A 16,857-nucleotide genomic window follows, 5' to 3' on the forward strand; every position below is an offset into this window, starting at 1 on the left:
CAGTCTCTCCCTACAAAATCCTTATTACTAACAAAGAGGAAAAGAGTAATTTTACAGTGGAGCAGCTTGCCAGACAACACCTGAAGTGATCAAAGTGAACGTGACAATGTGACAAACAGAAATTGTGCACAACTTGACAGGTACATTGTGAAGACCATGGATGCCAAAGATGCATAATCTAAATCTAATTACTAGAAAACAGATTAAGTCTGCATTAAGGAAATTCTACAAAATAACTAGCTGTAATGTTTGTGTCAAGGTCATGAAAGTCAAGGAGAGACTGAGAAAATGTTCCAGAATGAAGCCTGAAGAAATATGAGTAAGGCAACAATGATTCTGAACTGCATCCTTGTCCTTTAAAGGACATTACTCGGACGTTAGGCAAAATATGAATAGAATCTAAGGATTAGATAGTAGTATGCAGCAATATTAATGTCCTGATTTTGGTGATTATATTGTGGTTAAGTAGAATGTCCTTGTCTGTAGGAAATACAATAAATAATTGGGTGTTGGGGCATGAGGTCTGCAATACAGTCTCAAATGGTTCAGGAAAAAGATCTTTGTACTATATATACATGTAACTCCTCCATAAATTTTTTTCAAAACAAATGAATTAAACTGATTTAAAAAAATAATAAACTAGGTTGCACCAGTTATTCCCAGTGCTCCTGTAGATTCTGCTGTCATCAAAATCCAAACAAAGTATATGAGCAAGAACAATGGCTAGTCATCTTAAACCACCGGGGACGAACCTGTAAGCCAACAAAGTCAGATTTATTGACGCATTGTAACCAAGGAGACTGCACAGTAGAGGAACTGTAGGGTGTCTCACCACACAATGGAAAAGGTAGATGTAGGATTTGTGGGAAAGGTGGAGTTAAGATAAAATCTAAATGAAACAGTTTTGATAGCCTCAAAGCAAAGCAGAGCGGTGTAAAGAGGCATCAACATCACATCTGGAGTGAGAAGTGGGTGTAGGATCATGTTCCCTTGGAAACCACAAAGTTAAGAGAATAAGTAATATTCTTTTCAGGAACCCTTTGTCTGCAGCTCTGCACCTGATTAGAAATAGAAGCTGCTTCTCTGTGTCAAAGTGTCTTAGATCCTCCAGGCAAAAGTGGAATGTTTCATTCTTACTGATAAAATTTCAAATAGCAACGTTTACATGGACTTTAAAGAACAAGGTTTCTCCGTGTAAGAATGTATCCAAAGACGCGGGTTGTTATACTTTTTAGTTGCAGTTTGTCCTTAAAAGAAACTTTCCTGTAAACGTTACAACTGGCTTTATCTTATACTGTTACCCATCCTGATGAATGGCTGGGCAGATTTTTACTTTCTCAGCAGTTACAAATGAAAAATACGACTCGGCCTCTCAAACCACAGCTGATCCTCCTCTCAGGGCCTTGCTGAAGTTATGGGTTTGCCCGACCAACTTTCTTTCCTCTCATTTTGGACCTCAAGCCTCCCCTGATGAACGAGATGCTGCACCACGGTCTTCGACGCCTTTCTCCACGTAACCTTTCAATCATCCTGCCTTCCCAGGCCACGCTCAGTGCGTGGAGGGCGGTCCCACTTTTCTCAAATCCTATTGGGTAAAGTCACGCCTCTCTTCGCAGTGGGGACGGGACAAGAGATAAAGGGCCTTTCCCAGGCGCGAGAAGATGACGTCACAGTAGCGGAGCCGCGACCTCCGGCTGTTTTGGGCTCTGCTAGCTGAGGGTGTCGACTGAAAACAGTTCCGTCCGCGATGCAGTCGCCATGACCATTTGTCAGTTCTTCCTTCAAGGCCGGTGTCGCTTCGGAAATCGGTGCTGGAACGAACATCCCGGCGCCGGGGGTGCGGGCGAAGGACGGCAGCAGCAGTTCTCAGGTGACGTTCTCCTCCATCCTTCGCCCCTAGCCGAGCTGGGGAAGGCCTGGCGTGGGGCCGAGCCGGCGACGAACGGCCGTCCCTCGTGGGCCCAGCCGTTGGGCACAGCGCCGAGGCGCACCAGTCAGGTGACGCGGACGTGCCCGCGTCGTCCCCTCGCCCGCCCCGCCCACCGGCTTTTTTATTCATTTATTAGGAGCTCGGTTGGCTTTTGTTGAGCGGTTGGAGGCATGGGCTTGGTCCTGTTTACTAATGAAAAACAGGAATACGTGTCAGAACTTAAGCTTGTCTCTGGGCGGCAGTGGTTCGCAGAATTGGCATAGGTCGACCCAGACGCCTCCTTTCTTTACTACTTTACTACCTTTCTGCGTACTTGCTTTTGCCCCTTGATGCCTTGAATATAATTTTTTCTAAACGTTTTTTCTAGGGAGAGGCTAGCAACTGGGGTCAAAGTCAGGATTCTTAACTTTGGGAAACTCCTTTGAAGATCTAATAAAAGCTACAGAGCCATTAACCTCAGATAAATGCACATGCTCATAAAATTTGGGGTAAAATCGAGAGTGGGATGCTCAGTTAAGAACTCTGGGCTATGAGGGAAGGGGGTGCAGGACTACGTTGACCTGCTTCCTGGCCTAAGTCATTGTCGAAGCTTTTGGAATATTTCACTAAACCAATTGTGGATGATGCAGAAGGATTGACTGTCTTCAAGGAGAGGAGGGGTCCGAAATGAAACCATAGTACAATGCAAGGTTTTAGAGGTCAGATGAATCGTTAGGTTTCCTTAGGACTGAAACTTAGTCCTTAAAGTTACCACAAGATGCTGACCACCTCTCCCTTCTCTTTCCTCCTTTAGGGCTATTCATCTGACCCTTAAACCTTGTGTTACATTGTGGTTTCACGTCTCATTCCTCTTCTTGGGGGCAGTCTTTTTGCATCACCCACAAATTGGTCTAGTGAAATATTCCAAACCAAAAATTAAGACTCAGGATCTGATAAATGTGCGAGTATTTCCAGGAACAACAAAACGTAATATGACATTCTGTTGAGACTCACTCTAAATGCAGTAATTAGAGAATAAATGTTGAATGGATAAATGTTAATGGATTTTAAAAGTGGAGATAAAACTAGTCAAGTAAACAGTGTATTTAATGCCCAGAAACAAATAAATGCTTATGGAATTAGTAAGTATGAAGACCAAAAGCTGTATGCAAAAGATGGAATGAATTTCTTCAGTTGTGTCGTCCCCGCAAAGGATTTGAAACTCTAGGAAAATAAAATATCATTAACCCATACTTGAGGGATCTGGTCTAGCAATCTGCCCCCTTTCCTCTTAGGTTTCGTTAAGCAGTTTTAGAATTGGGAGGTGAATTTTCATAAAGGAGTGTATCTCCCATCGCTCGAGTTTTTAATATACATATTTAATGGCATATCTCCTAATTCAGTCAGAAACAAGGTGAATTATCTTGACCCCAACTAAGAAGTGATGAATAATTGAGCCAGTAGAAGTGAAAAAATTTTGTAAAATATAGAGACAGAGAGGATAAAAATGTTGGCTCATTTTGATAATTATAGAATACTAGAAATCTGCTCATAATAGAGGAACTCAGTACACTTTATTCATATGTAAATTACCTCTATAATCTCCCTGTGGAAGGTAGGTGGGTTGGTGTTGTTTTCTCAGAGAGAATACTGAGTCAAATAGATTTACCCATCTATTCAAGGACAGAAGGTAGACTCTAATCTTTTATATTCAATACACTTCTCAATACATTGTCTGTTTTTCAGATTTTACTAATATATAGGGCCCAGTTGGGGAGCAAAGAATGATACAGACACATCTTTTTATCATGAAGGAGCTTATGATTTCGGTACATGCCTTCTATCCACTCCATTATCGAACAGTTGTTTACCTAATAAACTTAGGTCTGCTGAATTTAGTAATATATCATTATTTTTCTGTGGATTTACAATCTTCTCAATCTTGTTAACTTAGACCATTATGTGATTTGTTGATACTACACTTACCTATATAAATTGAAAGTGAAAAGTTTTGTAATTTAAAATGAGTGGAGGGCTTCCCTGGTGGCGCAGTGGTTGAGAATCCGCCTGCCGATGCAGGGGACACGGATTCGTGCCCCGGTCCGGGAAGATCCCACATGCCGCGGAGCGGCTGGGCCCGTGAGCCATGGCCGCTGAGCCTGCGCGTCCAGAGCCTGTGCTCCACAACGGGAGAGGCCGCAGCAGTGAGAGGCCCGCGTAGCGCAAAAAAAAATGAGTGGAAATGTAGTGCTTGTTGAATCTTTACATAATGTCTGCACATATAATAAAACAAACTACAATGAAATTTTAAGAGATTTTAAAAATGAGTTGCTAGTAAAATTGTTTATTTTGTTGTTTATTTCAGGTAGTAACAGACGAGGATGGAATACCACCAGCCAGAGATATTCTAGTGTTATCCAGCCATCCAGTTTCTCCAAATCCACACCATGGGGGGGCAGCAAAGATCAAGAAAAGCCATCTTTTGCTCCTTTTGATTCTGGAGCGTCAGCTAGCAGGAACAGGGGGTTTGGATGGTCTCAGAACCCATTTGCTTCACCTAGCTCTGATGGGCAGAAAGATGATAAGAAACTTCTGTAAGTGAAAGCCTTCAGAAAAATTCCTTCCCATTTGCTTATTTTTTTTCAAAAGTACCTACAGTACTTTCCTTAAAAAAGAGGTAATGTTATTATTACTTTATTAAATTATTAAAAAATCAGAATAAGCAAAAAGCAGAAAAAAATCCATGATCAGAGATAACTACTATTTTGCAGGTATCATACTAGACTTTATTTCACTTAAAAATGTCATTCTTCTTTATCGATACAATGAGTTCTTGGGGATAATTATGCTTTTTCCACTTTTCTATTGATAACACCGTACTGTGAATATCTTTCTAATGTAGTCCTGCTTATATTAAATTACGAGTTCTTTACAAAGTATGAGGTGATTTAAAGCAACTTGTGATCTTGGAGGTCACTTATAGCATCTCGTATTCTTCTTTCTAAAACTTTTACTTCAGTAAGCCCATGTAAACATTTCATTTGATTTCCTTCATTATTGTGGAGTAGATTTCTTACCATTTATTGAGAACATTCATAGTAGAATTTATGATTGGTGCCAAAACAGTGCCTGGCTGTGTATAACTGTTCCGTCAAGCCCCCAGCAGTTAGGACAGAACTTAAATATACTCATTAGTCTTTTACATCCCGTAACTAAATTAGACTAGTTGTAAACATTTTGAACCATGTACCATATATAATAAATTAAATAAAGTAAAAAACCAAATTAAAAAAATTAAAAAAGGAAAAAGAAACCCTCCTTCCTATATTTGATGTTGCCATCATAAAAATCCTAAATTTTATTATTATTTTATTATCAGTTATTCTTATTTGATTAATTCTGCTATTCTGGATAAGGGGAAAATATTTAATTTAGACCCAGATATATCCATGACTTTGCCAACAAGTTAACCACGGACATGGGTCTGTACCCTTTTTGCAAAATGTGAGAATTAGACAAAATGATCTCTGAAATCCTAACCACTTAAATATTTTATGGTTCTTTATTACTTACTGGTTCTTTCTTTCCCAGTTAAATGATCATTGATGTTAATAATGAACAAAGAAAGATTAAACTTAGTATTGTGTATTTTATTATATTTCAGTTCTTTAAGATATGTATGGTATGATAGTTGAGTTCTCAGTAAATGTATCAGTTAATGGTTCAGTGTATTGGAAAACCAAAATTATGAACTTCTTTGATATTATTTATAATCATGAAATGTAGCTCATATTTCTATAAGCTTCTCCTTTAAAGAACACTCCTCAGAAAATATAACGGAAAAATCTAAAATTATATATTTAGTACAATTTAAAATTTCAATCATTGAAAATTATAAATGGTAAATTTTAACAATCAGTAGAAAAAGATCTTTCGCCCTTTTTTTTTTTTCAGGGAAGGAATTGTAAAAGATATGGAGGTTTGGGAATCATCAGGGCAGTGGATGTTTTCTGTTTATTCACCAGTGAAAAAGAAACCTAATATTTCAGGTAACTAGAAATTATGTGTTTTTAAAATGTGTTTTACAACTATTATTTTCTAAAACCAAGACTATGTCAAATAAAGAAATCGACCACAAACTTAGCTACAGTTAGGAGAGTTTGGACATTGTTTAAAGTATCCGAGTATTCTAGCAGAACTTCATAATTCAGAGATTGAGGTTGGAAGATATAGTTCAAGATATATAGATCCCTTGGGAAAATTAGTAGAATCAGGAACCACCACCTTTCCAATTCTGTAAGCCCAAGAAGAGGCTCTGCTTCCTTGGTTTCCTGTCGATACAACTTCAGAACCCTTTAGCTGCCTGCAGTGAATAGAAGAGTCCTGTTATGCCAAGGCTTTGGCTGCCTGATTCTGTTCTCTTTCTCCCCTATCTTTTTTTCTAAGGATAGTTATTTTTCATAAAGCATGTTGAGATCTATTCTGGGGGTAATATTTGAAGGTAAGGAGCCTTAGCTGGGCTACAGAGATAGCATTTCTTTAGAATACTCCTTTCCTTCCCATTTTCTTTTGTCCATCGCCCTTTTTGGGCTGAAAGCTAGACCACCACAGTTGTTTTTGTTTTGTTTTTTTGACATCTTTATTGGAGTATAATTGCTTTACAATGGTGTGTTAGTTTCTGCTGTATAACAAAGTGAATCAGCTGTATGCATACATATATCCCCATATCCCCTCCCTCTTGCGTTAGACCACCACAGTTTTATAAGCCTCCTCTGGGTGGTCCTGGGCCCTATTAAGTTGAACAGCAAGTGCCTAGAAGATGAGAGCCCTTTCAGTCTCTCAGAACTCTGGGATTTCTGTCTGTCTCTGCTCTATCTGCTCATTCTCTGTGAGCATTTGTGTCACACCACTCCTTAGTTGTTTATTTACTTAATCATTCAACAAATACTTATTGAATTTCTTTTGTGCCAGGCCTCATTCTAGGTGCTAGAGATATAGCAATGAGTAAGATAGATAGGATCCATCCCTTATGAAGTTTATGTTCTTGAGGGATGGAGGCAATAAGTAATACAAATAAATAAGATAATTTTAGATAGTGATTTTTCTGTAAAGAAAATAAGTGTTAAGCCTTTTTTAAAAAGTTCAGAATTGAACATAATGCCTAATGCCCTAGAGCAGTGGTTCTCAGTGTGAAATGTAGATCCATAAGCAGGGTTGTAAGATAAAATATGGGACATCCAGTTAAATTTAAATTTCAGATAAACAGTATTTTTAGTATATGAATATCCCATATAGTATTTAGAACATACTTATACTTTTTTTTTGGCTGCGCCGTGCAGCTTGTGGGATCTTAGCTCCCAGACCAGGGATTGAACCCGGGCCCACGGCAGTGAAAGCGCCAAGTCCTAACCACTGGATCACCAGGGAATTCCCGGGACATAATTGTACTTTTAAAGTATTTGTTGTTTGTCAAATATTCAAATTTAACTGAGCATCCTCTTTTTTTTGCCTAAATCTGGCAACCCTATTGCTAAAATCCTTTTAGGGGCTGTACAAGTTTAGAAATATTTTCATAATAATACTAAGACATTAATTGCCATTTTCACTGTGTTGACATTTGCACTGTTCGTACAAAAGCTTTGATGAGGCACAGGCAACAAACTGTACTAGCAGATTATAATAGTCAATAAAAAAAATTTTAATGCCATTTTCACTTAAGAATGTCCTTGATGAAGAGGTAAAAATTATTAAGTTTATTAAATATTGACCCTTAAGTGTACACCTTTTAAATATTCTATGTGACAAAATGGGAAGCACACACAAAGTAACATTAACAAATTTTTTGGTATTGTAAGATGACATGTGCCAACATTTGGAGGTTCTGGATAACTCAGTGAACCAATATTTTCCAGATGACCAATGTGTGACATTACAAAATTATGCATGTTTGAAAAATCCTTTCTAAGTGCAAGATAAAACAATTAATAGTTTTGGTTTATTAATATGATTTCATTAATATGATTTGAGTCCACATTATAGCTAACCTTTAAGAAACTACTGTCTGTCAAGTTTTGGTATAGTGTCAAGAAGGATATCCACAATTATCTGAAAAGGCCATTAAAGTCATCCTTTTCCAGCTACACATCTGTGTGAGAACAGTTTTTCTTCATATACTTGAACCAGGCAATATACTGAAACAGGTTGAAGCAGATTGAACAGCAGAAGCAGATATAATAATCCAACAGTCTTCTATGAAGCCATACATTAAAGAGATTTACAAACATAAGACAATGTCAGTAAATTTTTATTTTTTGTTTTGGAAAATAGTTTTTTCATTTATGTTGATATATTTCTTATTTTTAAGTGAATTAATATTTTGTACAATTTTTCAGTTTTCATTTCAGATATGGTAAATATTGATTTATGTAACCCATGTAAGCAAAAGGTCTGCCATCCTTATTTATTTTTAAGAATGTGAATGGGTCCTGAAACCAGAAAGTTGGAGAATCACTGTCTGTAGGCATCCATTATAATGAATTAATTTTTCCTGTGCAGCTAGAATGATACTACATTTGTACCACCCTTGAAAGAATTGAGGAAATAGTCACTCAAATCATTTTCTGTCTTCATGGTTCAGATGAGTAACAGATGGAAGGAGGAGAAAGTAGCCAGAGGGATAGTGTTTCTTCACAGAGAGTGGTTATCTATTCTTAGGAAGCAGTATTGGAGCTGAGTCCTGAATGAAGAGAAGATGTCACTTATGGGAAGATTTGGGGGAAAATGTTGCTTACAGTACAATAGCTAGTGCAGAGGCCCTTGTGGAAACAAGGTTGCCATGTATTTCGTCTAGCAAGGCCTGAATTTGCCAGAGGAGAGTAAATAAGAGAAAGAGTAATATGACATAAGGCCAGAGAGAGGCAGCCAGGGGCCAGATTATATTGGGCCTAATTGCACTAGGAAGCCAGAAAGAGCTTTGAGCAGGAGGAGGGATATGATCTGATTAGAAAAAGCTCACTTAGGGACTTCCCTGGTGGCACAGTGGTTAAGACTCCGCCTGCCAACGCAGGGGACATGGGTTTGAGCCCTGGTCCGGGAAGATCCCACATGCCGCGGAGCAACTAAGCCCATGTGCCACAACTACTGAGCCAGCGCTCTAGAGCCCGCGAGCCACAACTGCTGAGCCCGTGTGCCACAGCTAATGAAGCCCGTGCGCCTAGAGCCTGTGCTCCGCAACAAGAGAAGCCACCACACTGAGAAGCCTGCGCACAGCAGCAAGAGTAACCCCTGCTCACTGCAACTTGAGAAAGCCCGCACACAAGCAACAAAGACTCAATGCAGCAAAAAATAAATAATTAAAATTAATTAATTAATTAATTTTTAAAAAGCTCACTTAGACTGTTGTATGAAAAGAAATGGTATGTTGGGGGGCAAAATAGCGGCAGTCCAATGAGTTAGGAGACAACTGCTGATGACCGAGAGTTACTAGCAGTGGAGACAGAATAGGTCAAAATTCGTGTTCTGTTTTGGAGCTAGTACTGGCAAGAGGCTTATTAATTAGATATGGGGAAAGAGAGAAATGCAAAGTGATTCTAGGTTTTGTGGCCTGAGCAGTTAATAAAGGTGGTAAAGACAAGTTGTTAGAGAGCTCCAGGATTCTGATTTGAATGTTTAGTCTTTTCTTTATTCTGAGTTAAGGGTCTTTGGAGTTAATGGTGTCTGGTTATAAATAATTCTCTGTAGAAAAATATCCTGAACTTCTTCTCCCTTTCTTAAAAAGTTTTCCTAATTATGAAAGTTACAGCTGTTGCCATAGAAAACTTGGAAAATACAGAAATATGTGAATAAAGATCAACTAATCTCAGAGATTACAACTGTAACATTTTAGTGTATTTCTTTCAAAACATGTGCACACATATTTCTTATTTATATGTATAATTAGGAATCATAACCTAGTGTTGTATTCTGCTTTGTTTTCAGTGTCTCCATTACTAAAAATACTAGAATGAACATCTTTTTATGTAACACCCTTTGTTTATATATTTAATTATTTCCTGAGGTTAAATCCTAGAAATTCTAAGATCAAAAGGTATGAGCATTTTTAAGGCATTTGACATTTATTGACAATTTTCCTCCCAGAAAAGTTTACCTTTTTGATTTCCATAATGGCAACTTAGGAGAATGTCCATTTCACCACATCCTTAATAACAATTATTCATTATTAATTTTTGTCAGTCTGATAAATAAAGCATTGTATCTCTATTTAAGTTGTATTTTTAAATTGAACTTTTTTTTTTGGCGTGAACTTTTTAATTTCATTTATTTACTGGCTATTTGAATTGTTTTGTGAATTGCCTGTTCATTATCTTTGCCCATACTAACTTATTTTTCTTACTGATTTGTAATAGCTATTTATACATTGATGTTAGCTCTTATCCTGTCATATATGTTGCAATTATGGTTTTCCCAGTTTACTGTTTGCCTTTCAATTTTGCTATTGTAGTTTCTGACTTACAGAATATTTTTTTTAGAAGTATGAATGTATATGTAGTCAATTCTTTCTTGTTTCTTTTGTTTATTATTCCTTCCACTCCATTTATCTTTAGAAAATTTTTCCCCTTCAAAGATCAGATAACAACTATATTTTATTCTAATTTTATACTTTATTAAATAGAGTATAGGCTTTGAATTTTTTCCTTATGATTATGAAATTTTTCTAATGATCAAGATTAGCATATTTTCCTGTCTAGTACCTCTTATTTTACTCTACTATCAAAAGTATTGGTATTTAAAGATTCCAATTGATTCCTCACTTCAGGTTTTACAGATATTTCACCAGAGGAGTTGAGACTTGAATACCATAACTTCTTAACCAGCAATAACTTACAGAGTTATGTAAGTTTGTTTCCTATTCATCTACCTAACCGATTAGCTGTTAATTATTGTCTTCTCTGTAGTGGCTTGCTTCTGTGTTGGCAAAGTGGATGAGGTCTATAATTTTTTTCCAGAACAAGGCTATTTTTATATTCTAAATTAAAATTTAGAATTTCTTTGAAATTGGTTGGTTATCTAAAATGGTGATAATATACTTTGACTGTAGTAACTAGGAATGTCATTATTTTTATTACGGGTTATCCAGCAATCAGTCCCAGAAATCATACCTTTCATTATTTGGCAAACATCTATGGAGTATGTCTTAGGTGCAGACACCACAATGAATGCTAGAAAAACAAACTTAAATAAAATGCAGTGTTGTATATAGATTAACATTCTCATATATCAAATATCAAAAAATTGAAAAGCTGGGCTTGAATAAGTTCAGTGCCTAAAGGAAATGACATAAATCATGTCTTTTTCTATTGTCTACAGTCAATATCATGTGTTTCAACTAGTGCACATGTTTGTCTCTGTACTGCCAGGTACTTGTGATTTTAACTAGGTGATACAAGGAGTTGGAGAACAGGGAAGGGGGTCTACAGCTGGAGTATCTTTAGCAAGTAGGGGTAGGTCAATGCAAATTTTACAAGTTATGTGTTGTAAAAATGTTTTATAAATTTATTGTGACTTTGGAAATACAAACATGAAGTTGTTGGAGAGATTATCTTAAACACTCAATATTGACTCATCATTTTTCTGTCTTCTCTCCAGCTACATTCCATCCAACAGTTAATAAATCAGTGGAGGAACCGGGTAAATGAACTGAAAAGTCTAAATACATCAACTACAATAGCTTTGGTGAGTATTGGAGAATTTTCTACAGGGAAACGTCTTATCTATTGCTTTTTTGCAGAATTTCACTTTGGATTTGGAAAGCAAAGCTAAAATTCTCTGTCAAGAATTGTGATACACACATTCTCAAGAACTATATTATCATTTAGAGTCACGGTCCTGGAATTGTTTTGTCTCTGTTCCTTAGTCAGAAAAGCACAGATAATTATGCTTTTCTAAAACTATTTTTAGGATAAGGTGTATAACTTTGGTGGTACTAGTTTTAAACATTGGAAAATATTACATAAATTCAAGTATGCCAGGTTATCAGCATTTAAAAAGAAATTGCTTTGAAAAATATGCATGCATATTTAGACTAATGTATACTTTTGTGACTGAAGGACCATATGTTCCTTGTCTTATACAGAAATGCCTTTAGGAGATACATGCCCACTTGTCCCCAAAGATACATGATCCTACTGCAGCATATTCATTATCTCTGTCAATAGTTTATTTTGCTACCCCCATAAGAAGTTCCTAAGAATATTATTTTTAAATAAGATATTTACATTTAGAATTTGATATTTCCAGTCTACGAGGTGGTTTTTCTTTGTACTTTCTGAAAAAGGCTATGAGAGTAGTAGCTGTCTAAAGTTAGTGAATGACTGTTTGAAAGTCCCGACTCCTTTCTTTTTTTTTCTTTAAATTTATTTATTTATTTTTGGTTGTGTTGGGTCTTCTTTGCTGCGTGTGGGCTTTCTCTAGTTGTGGCGAGAGGGGGCTACTCTTCGTTGCAGTGCGCGGACGTCTCATTGCAGTGGCTTCTCTTGTTGTGGAGCACGGGCTCTAGGCACATGGGCTTTAGTAGTTGTGGCGCGCGGGCTCAGTAGTTGTGGCTCACGGGCTCTAGAGCGCAGGCTTAGTAGTTGTGGCACACAGGCTTAGTTGCTCTGCGGCATGTGGGATCTTCCCGGACCAGCGGTCGAACCCATGTCCCCTGCATTGGCAGGCGGATTCTCAGCCACTGCACCACCAGAGAAGTCCCCCTACTCTTTTTTTAAATATGTGCTTCTAAATGACTAGACTCTTTTTTGGGGGGGCATTGCATTTTATTTTTGTTTAATTAATTTTTATTGGAGTATAGTTGCTTTACAATGTTATGTTAGTTTCTACTGTACAGCAAAATGAATCAGCTGTACATATACATCTATCCCCTCTTTTTTGGATTTCCTTACCATTTAGGTCACCACAGTGCATTAAGTAGAGTTTTCTGTGCTATACAGTATGTTCTCATTAGTTGTCTATTTTATGCATGGTGTCAATAGTGTATATGTGTCAACCCCAATGTCCCAATTCCTCACACCCCCCGCAAATGACTAGACTCTTGTGCAAGCTAATTTCTTCTACCTTTCAGTTGTTGTAATGCCATTTGAATTCAGTAGGACTCCTCGGAAGTATTTTTTCTCTAGATGAGAGATGGCCCGCCATCACCATTGCTGATGTAGAAGGGATAACTGAGTCCAGAAAACTACAGAGCTTCCTTTAAGGTTGGAAGTTCCATGTCCTTTGCCACCTTCCTAGGGGCCCTTCTGTAGGTGAGAATCTTGGACAGCCTACCTACAACTGGCTTACCACGTGTCAATTCTTCATGCCAAGTGATTGGTTTTTTTAAAATATTTATTTATTTATTTTATTTTTGGCTGTGTCGGGTCTTAGCTGCGGTTAGCGGGATCTTCATCGCAGCATGCGGGATCCTCCACTACGGCACCCAGGCTCATCATTGCTCAGGCTCCTCATTGCAAGGCGCAGGCTTCTCTCTAGTTGTTGCCCGCGTGCTCAGTAGTTGCGGCGTGCAGGGTTAGGTGCCTCGCGGCATGTGGGATCTTAGTTCCCCAACCAGGGATCAAACCCACGTCCCCTGCATTGGAAGGCGATTCTTAACCACTGGACCACCAGGGAAGTCCCTGCCAAGTGGTTTATTCTTTATTCCTTTAATCTATTATATGGATATAATTTGTTTATCCACATACCTGTTAATGACTGAGGGAGAGAAGCTAGACGAAAAAAAGAAAAAGTACATACTATATGATTCCATTTATATGACACTCTAGAAAAGACAAACCTCATCTCTAGTAATAGAAAGTAGGTGAATGGTTCCCTGGGGCCAGAGCTTGGGAGAGTGTTGACTGGAAAGGGACACAAGGGAACTTTTATGGGTGATGGAAATATTCTAAATCTTGATTGTAGTTGTGGTTATAAGTTTGTCAAAACTCATCAAGATACAGATAGATTGTTTTAATGGACGCATTTTATTTTATGTAAACTGTACCTCAGTAAAGTTGATTTTGTTTTTAAAGAAAAAATGCCAATAGGGTTTTAAAATGAGAGAAATCTTATGTGCTTAGGTTGATGAGGGAAGACTTCTTAGAGGTAAGGATTAAGTGAACAGTTCCTTGAAAAGGAGATTAAGATTTCAGTAAGCAGAGACGAAAGACATTTCTAGAGCAGAAAATAGCAAGAGCATAAAATATTTTCAGGGAATAGATTAATAGATTTTAGTGGTAAGCTTTTAATAATGTAATTGCGAATTAACTTCAGTTCAAGCATTTGAGTAAGTAGACTGAGTAGCCTCTAAAGGTCCTTTACCTAATATCTAGGTTTTTTGATAAATGCAGATCAACCAGTAGAAACTAAAATCTAGAATTAAAAAGTATTTTCCTGATTTTAATATGTGTTCATTGGAGAAATTTAGAAAGTGTTTTAAAAGCATAAGTAAAATTAAAATCATTCATAATTCATCAGCCGCACAATCACTTCGAACTCATTGAGGTTGGCCCATTTTTTTCTATGAACATTCACTTGTAGGCATTTTTCTATATTAAACAAAATGAAGACGTTTTTAAGTGCACATTTTAAAAATTGAATTTGGCTATAAAGTGTATAGAAAAGGTACTTGAGAATTACTCACTTGCCTACCTTTTTTTTAATAGCTCTCTGATATAAAGGGTGGAGTAAATCAAGCAGCACCTGCATTTGGATTTGGCAGTAGGCCATCAGTAACGTTTGGGTCACCAGGTAAGTGACAAAGTAATGAAGGACTTCGCTGATTCAAAAAAATAGGATTTTATAGGTTTCAAATATAAAGCCTGAAGTTTTGTTTAGTGCCATTTTAAGTCACTCTTGCAAACTCTACCACCTTCCATAATAGAGCTTCAAAGAATTTGGCTCATCAAGCATTTGTGAAATGGGATTCAGAATGGGCATGGTCTTTGAAAGACCCTATGGCTCAGGCTTTAGAAGTATATTTTAGGAATGGTTTTTCAAGACTTCCATAGTAATACATAGTTAGGGTAGCAGCACCTTTGAGGACTTTGTTGTCCCTGTATATAACAGCATAGTATTGTCCTCAAATGACAGTTCCGATGAGATGAGGGGACAGGTGAAGTGAAGGTTTACTCCCTAATCCCTGAGGTTTCTCAAGAGCTGCCTCCTTGAGTGTAAATTATGGTGCAAATGAGATAATGTAGCAGAAAGACAAGACAACAGGGTTTAGTGGGTTTGTCCTAGTTTCTCATTTTTACTTTTCTCTTCTTCCTTCCAATAAGTTAATTATCATCTAAATATGGCAGAAATAAGAAAAAAAAGGGCGGGTGGGGAGTAGTAATATAGCTACATTTTCTGATTAATAGCTTCTTTTTTTCTTTTTCTGGTTTTTGTAGGTTTTCCAGTGAATAACAACAACAGCATTAGTGCTCAGAATTTTAGTTTTAAACCAAGCTCTGGATTTGCTACTGCCCCTTCTGGAAGCCCTTCTGTGTTTGGGAGTACCCCAGCATTTGGAGCTGTACCCTCCGCCAGTTCTGCCATCACTGCTTCTACTCCAGCTTTTGGACTTGGGAAACCCCAGATCACATCTGCTGCTTCATTTTCATTTAAAAGCCCTGCAGCTTCTGGTTTTGGATCATCCGGATTTTCAGGATTTCCAGCTTCTACGGCAGCAGGACCTGTTGGAGCTCCAGAGGCCCCAGCCTTTGGAAGCAGCAGTTCTTCAGCTGGTTTTGGTAGTCCAGGCTCACAGTCTCACACTGCTTTTTCCAAGTCATCCAGTGACACCTTTGGAAACAGCAGCATATCCACCTCTCTCTCATTCTCAAATGGCAGCACCACAACAGATAATGTATTATTCACACCCAGGGATCAACTAACAGCAGAAGAACAGGAACAATTTCAATCCAAGAAATTTACTCTGGGAAAAATTCCATTAAAGCCACCTCCTGTGGAACTTCTAAATATTTAAACGAGTAATTTTAAATACAGAAAAGAACAGCTTTTAAAATTGTTTTGAGTGGTTCATATGAAAGGGCAGATATATATATATACATACATATATATTATATATATACGTATATATTTATAAGAAGTATAAACTTTCAATAATAGGAGTTTTTATATTTAGCATTTTCTTGAGTGTAACTATTTAAGTAAAACAACAAAAACTCAGCAACGGATTTTTTTTTTTTTTTTTTTGCTATAATTATGAATGGAACTGAAAAAACTGTCAGGGTGCAGTGAATAAAGTACTTTTCTTATTCTACATCACTTTACTCTCTTACCATTTAAAATTTTACATTTAAACATTTTTTTTTAAAAGGAAGGAGATAATTTCTAGAACCAGCAGAGAAAAAATGCTTAAATGTTTAGCCTACTTACCAAATAAACATCAGTAGCATGACTTTAAACTTCATGTTAAAGAAGATTCTCTTAAAGAGAGAAATAACAATTTTTAAAGGGTGAAAACTTTTTAAGACCTAAGAAGCATTTTCCCCTCATATTTTTTCCTCCTCAGTTTTGGCTCTCTCATGGACCATTTGAGTTTTCTTCAACAATTCTGGGCTAATTTTTATCTTGGCCTAATTTTTATGTAATTCTATTTTTTCCTCACATTATCCCATCAAGTGGATGGATTGTAAGAGGAGTAGAAATTATGATCTCCTGTGAATAAATAGTATATAAATATCCTTTGTAGTTGCATAAAACATTTCTGGAAGAATATTTAAGAAACTTGCTAACAATGATTACCTCTGGGAAAAGAATTGGTGTCTGAGTTAGGAGAAATACTTTATATACCATTTTGAACTGTTTGAATATTTTACCATGTACATGCATTACTTTGTTTTTTTAATTGAAAGAAAATCAGGAAAATTAAAAAAGGACTAGGAAGCTTTTTTCAACTATAAACAGCA

At 37.1% G+C, this 16,857-nt stretch overlaps 1 protein-coding gene across 1 annotated transcript; it reads left to right on the forward strand.

Moving 5' to 3' along the window:
- The first annotated feature begins 1,640 nt into the window (after nucleotides 1-1,640).
- Nucleotides 1,641-16,632, forward strand: NUP42 (nucleoporin 42). The gene is made up of 7 exons (XM_060157151.1): nucleotides 1,641-1,870; nucleotides 4,275-4,503; nucleotides 5,864-5,958; nucleotides 10,725-10,801; nucleotides 11,555-11,641; nucleotides 14,605-14,689; nucleotides 15,334-16,632. The coding sequence occupies exons 1-7, from the start codon at nucleotides 1,759-1,761 to the stop codon at nucleotides 15,909-15,911; spliced, it is 1,263 nt and encodes a 420-aa protein (XP_060013134.1). The 5' UTR covers nucleotides 1,641-1,758; the 3' UTR covers nucleotides 15,912-16,632.
- The last annotated feature ends 225 nt before the right edge of the window (nucleotides 16,633-16,857 follow it).

Source organism: Lagenorhynchus albirostris, chromosome 8 (genome assembly GCF_949774975.1).
Source record: "Lagenorhynchus albirostris chromosome 8, mLagAlb1.1, whole genome shotgun sequence".
NCBI classification, from domain to species: Eukaryota; Metazoa; Chordata; class Mammalia; order Artiodactyla; family Delphinidae; genus Lagenorhynchus; species Lagenorhynchus albirostris.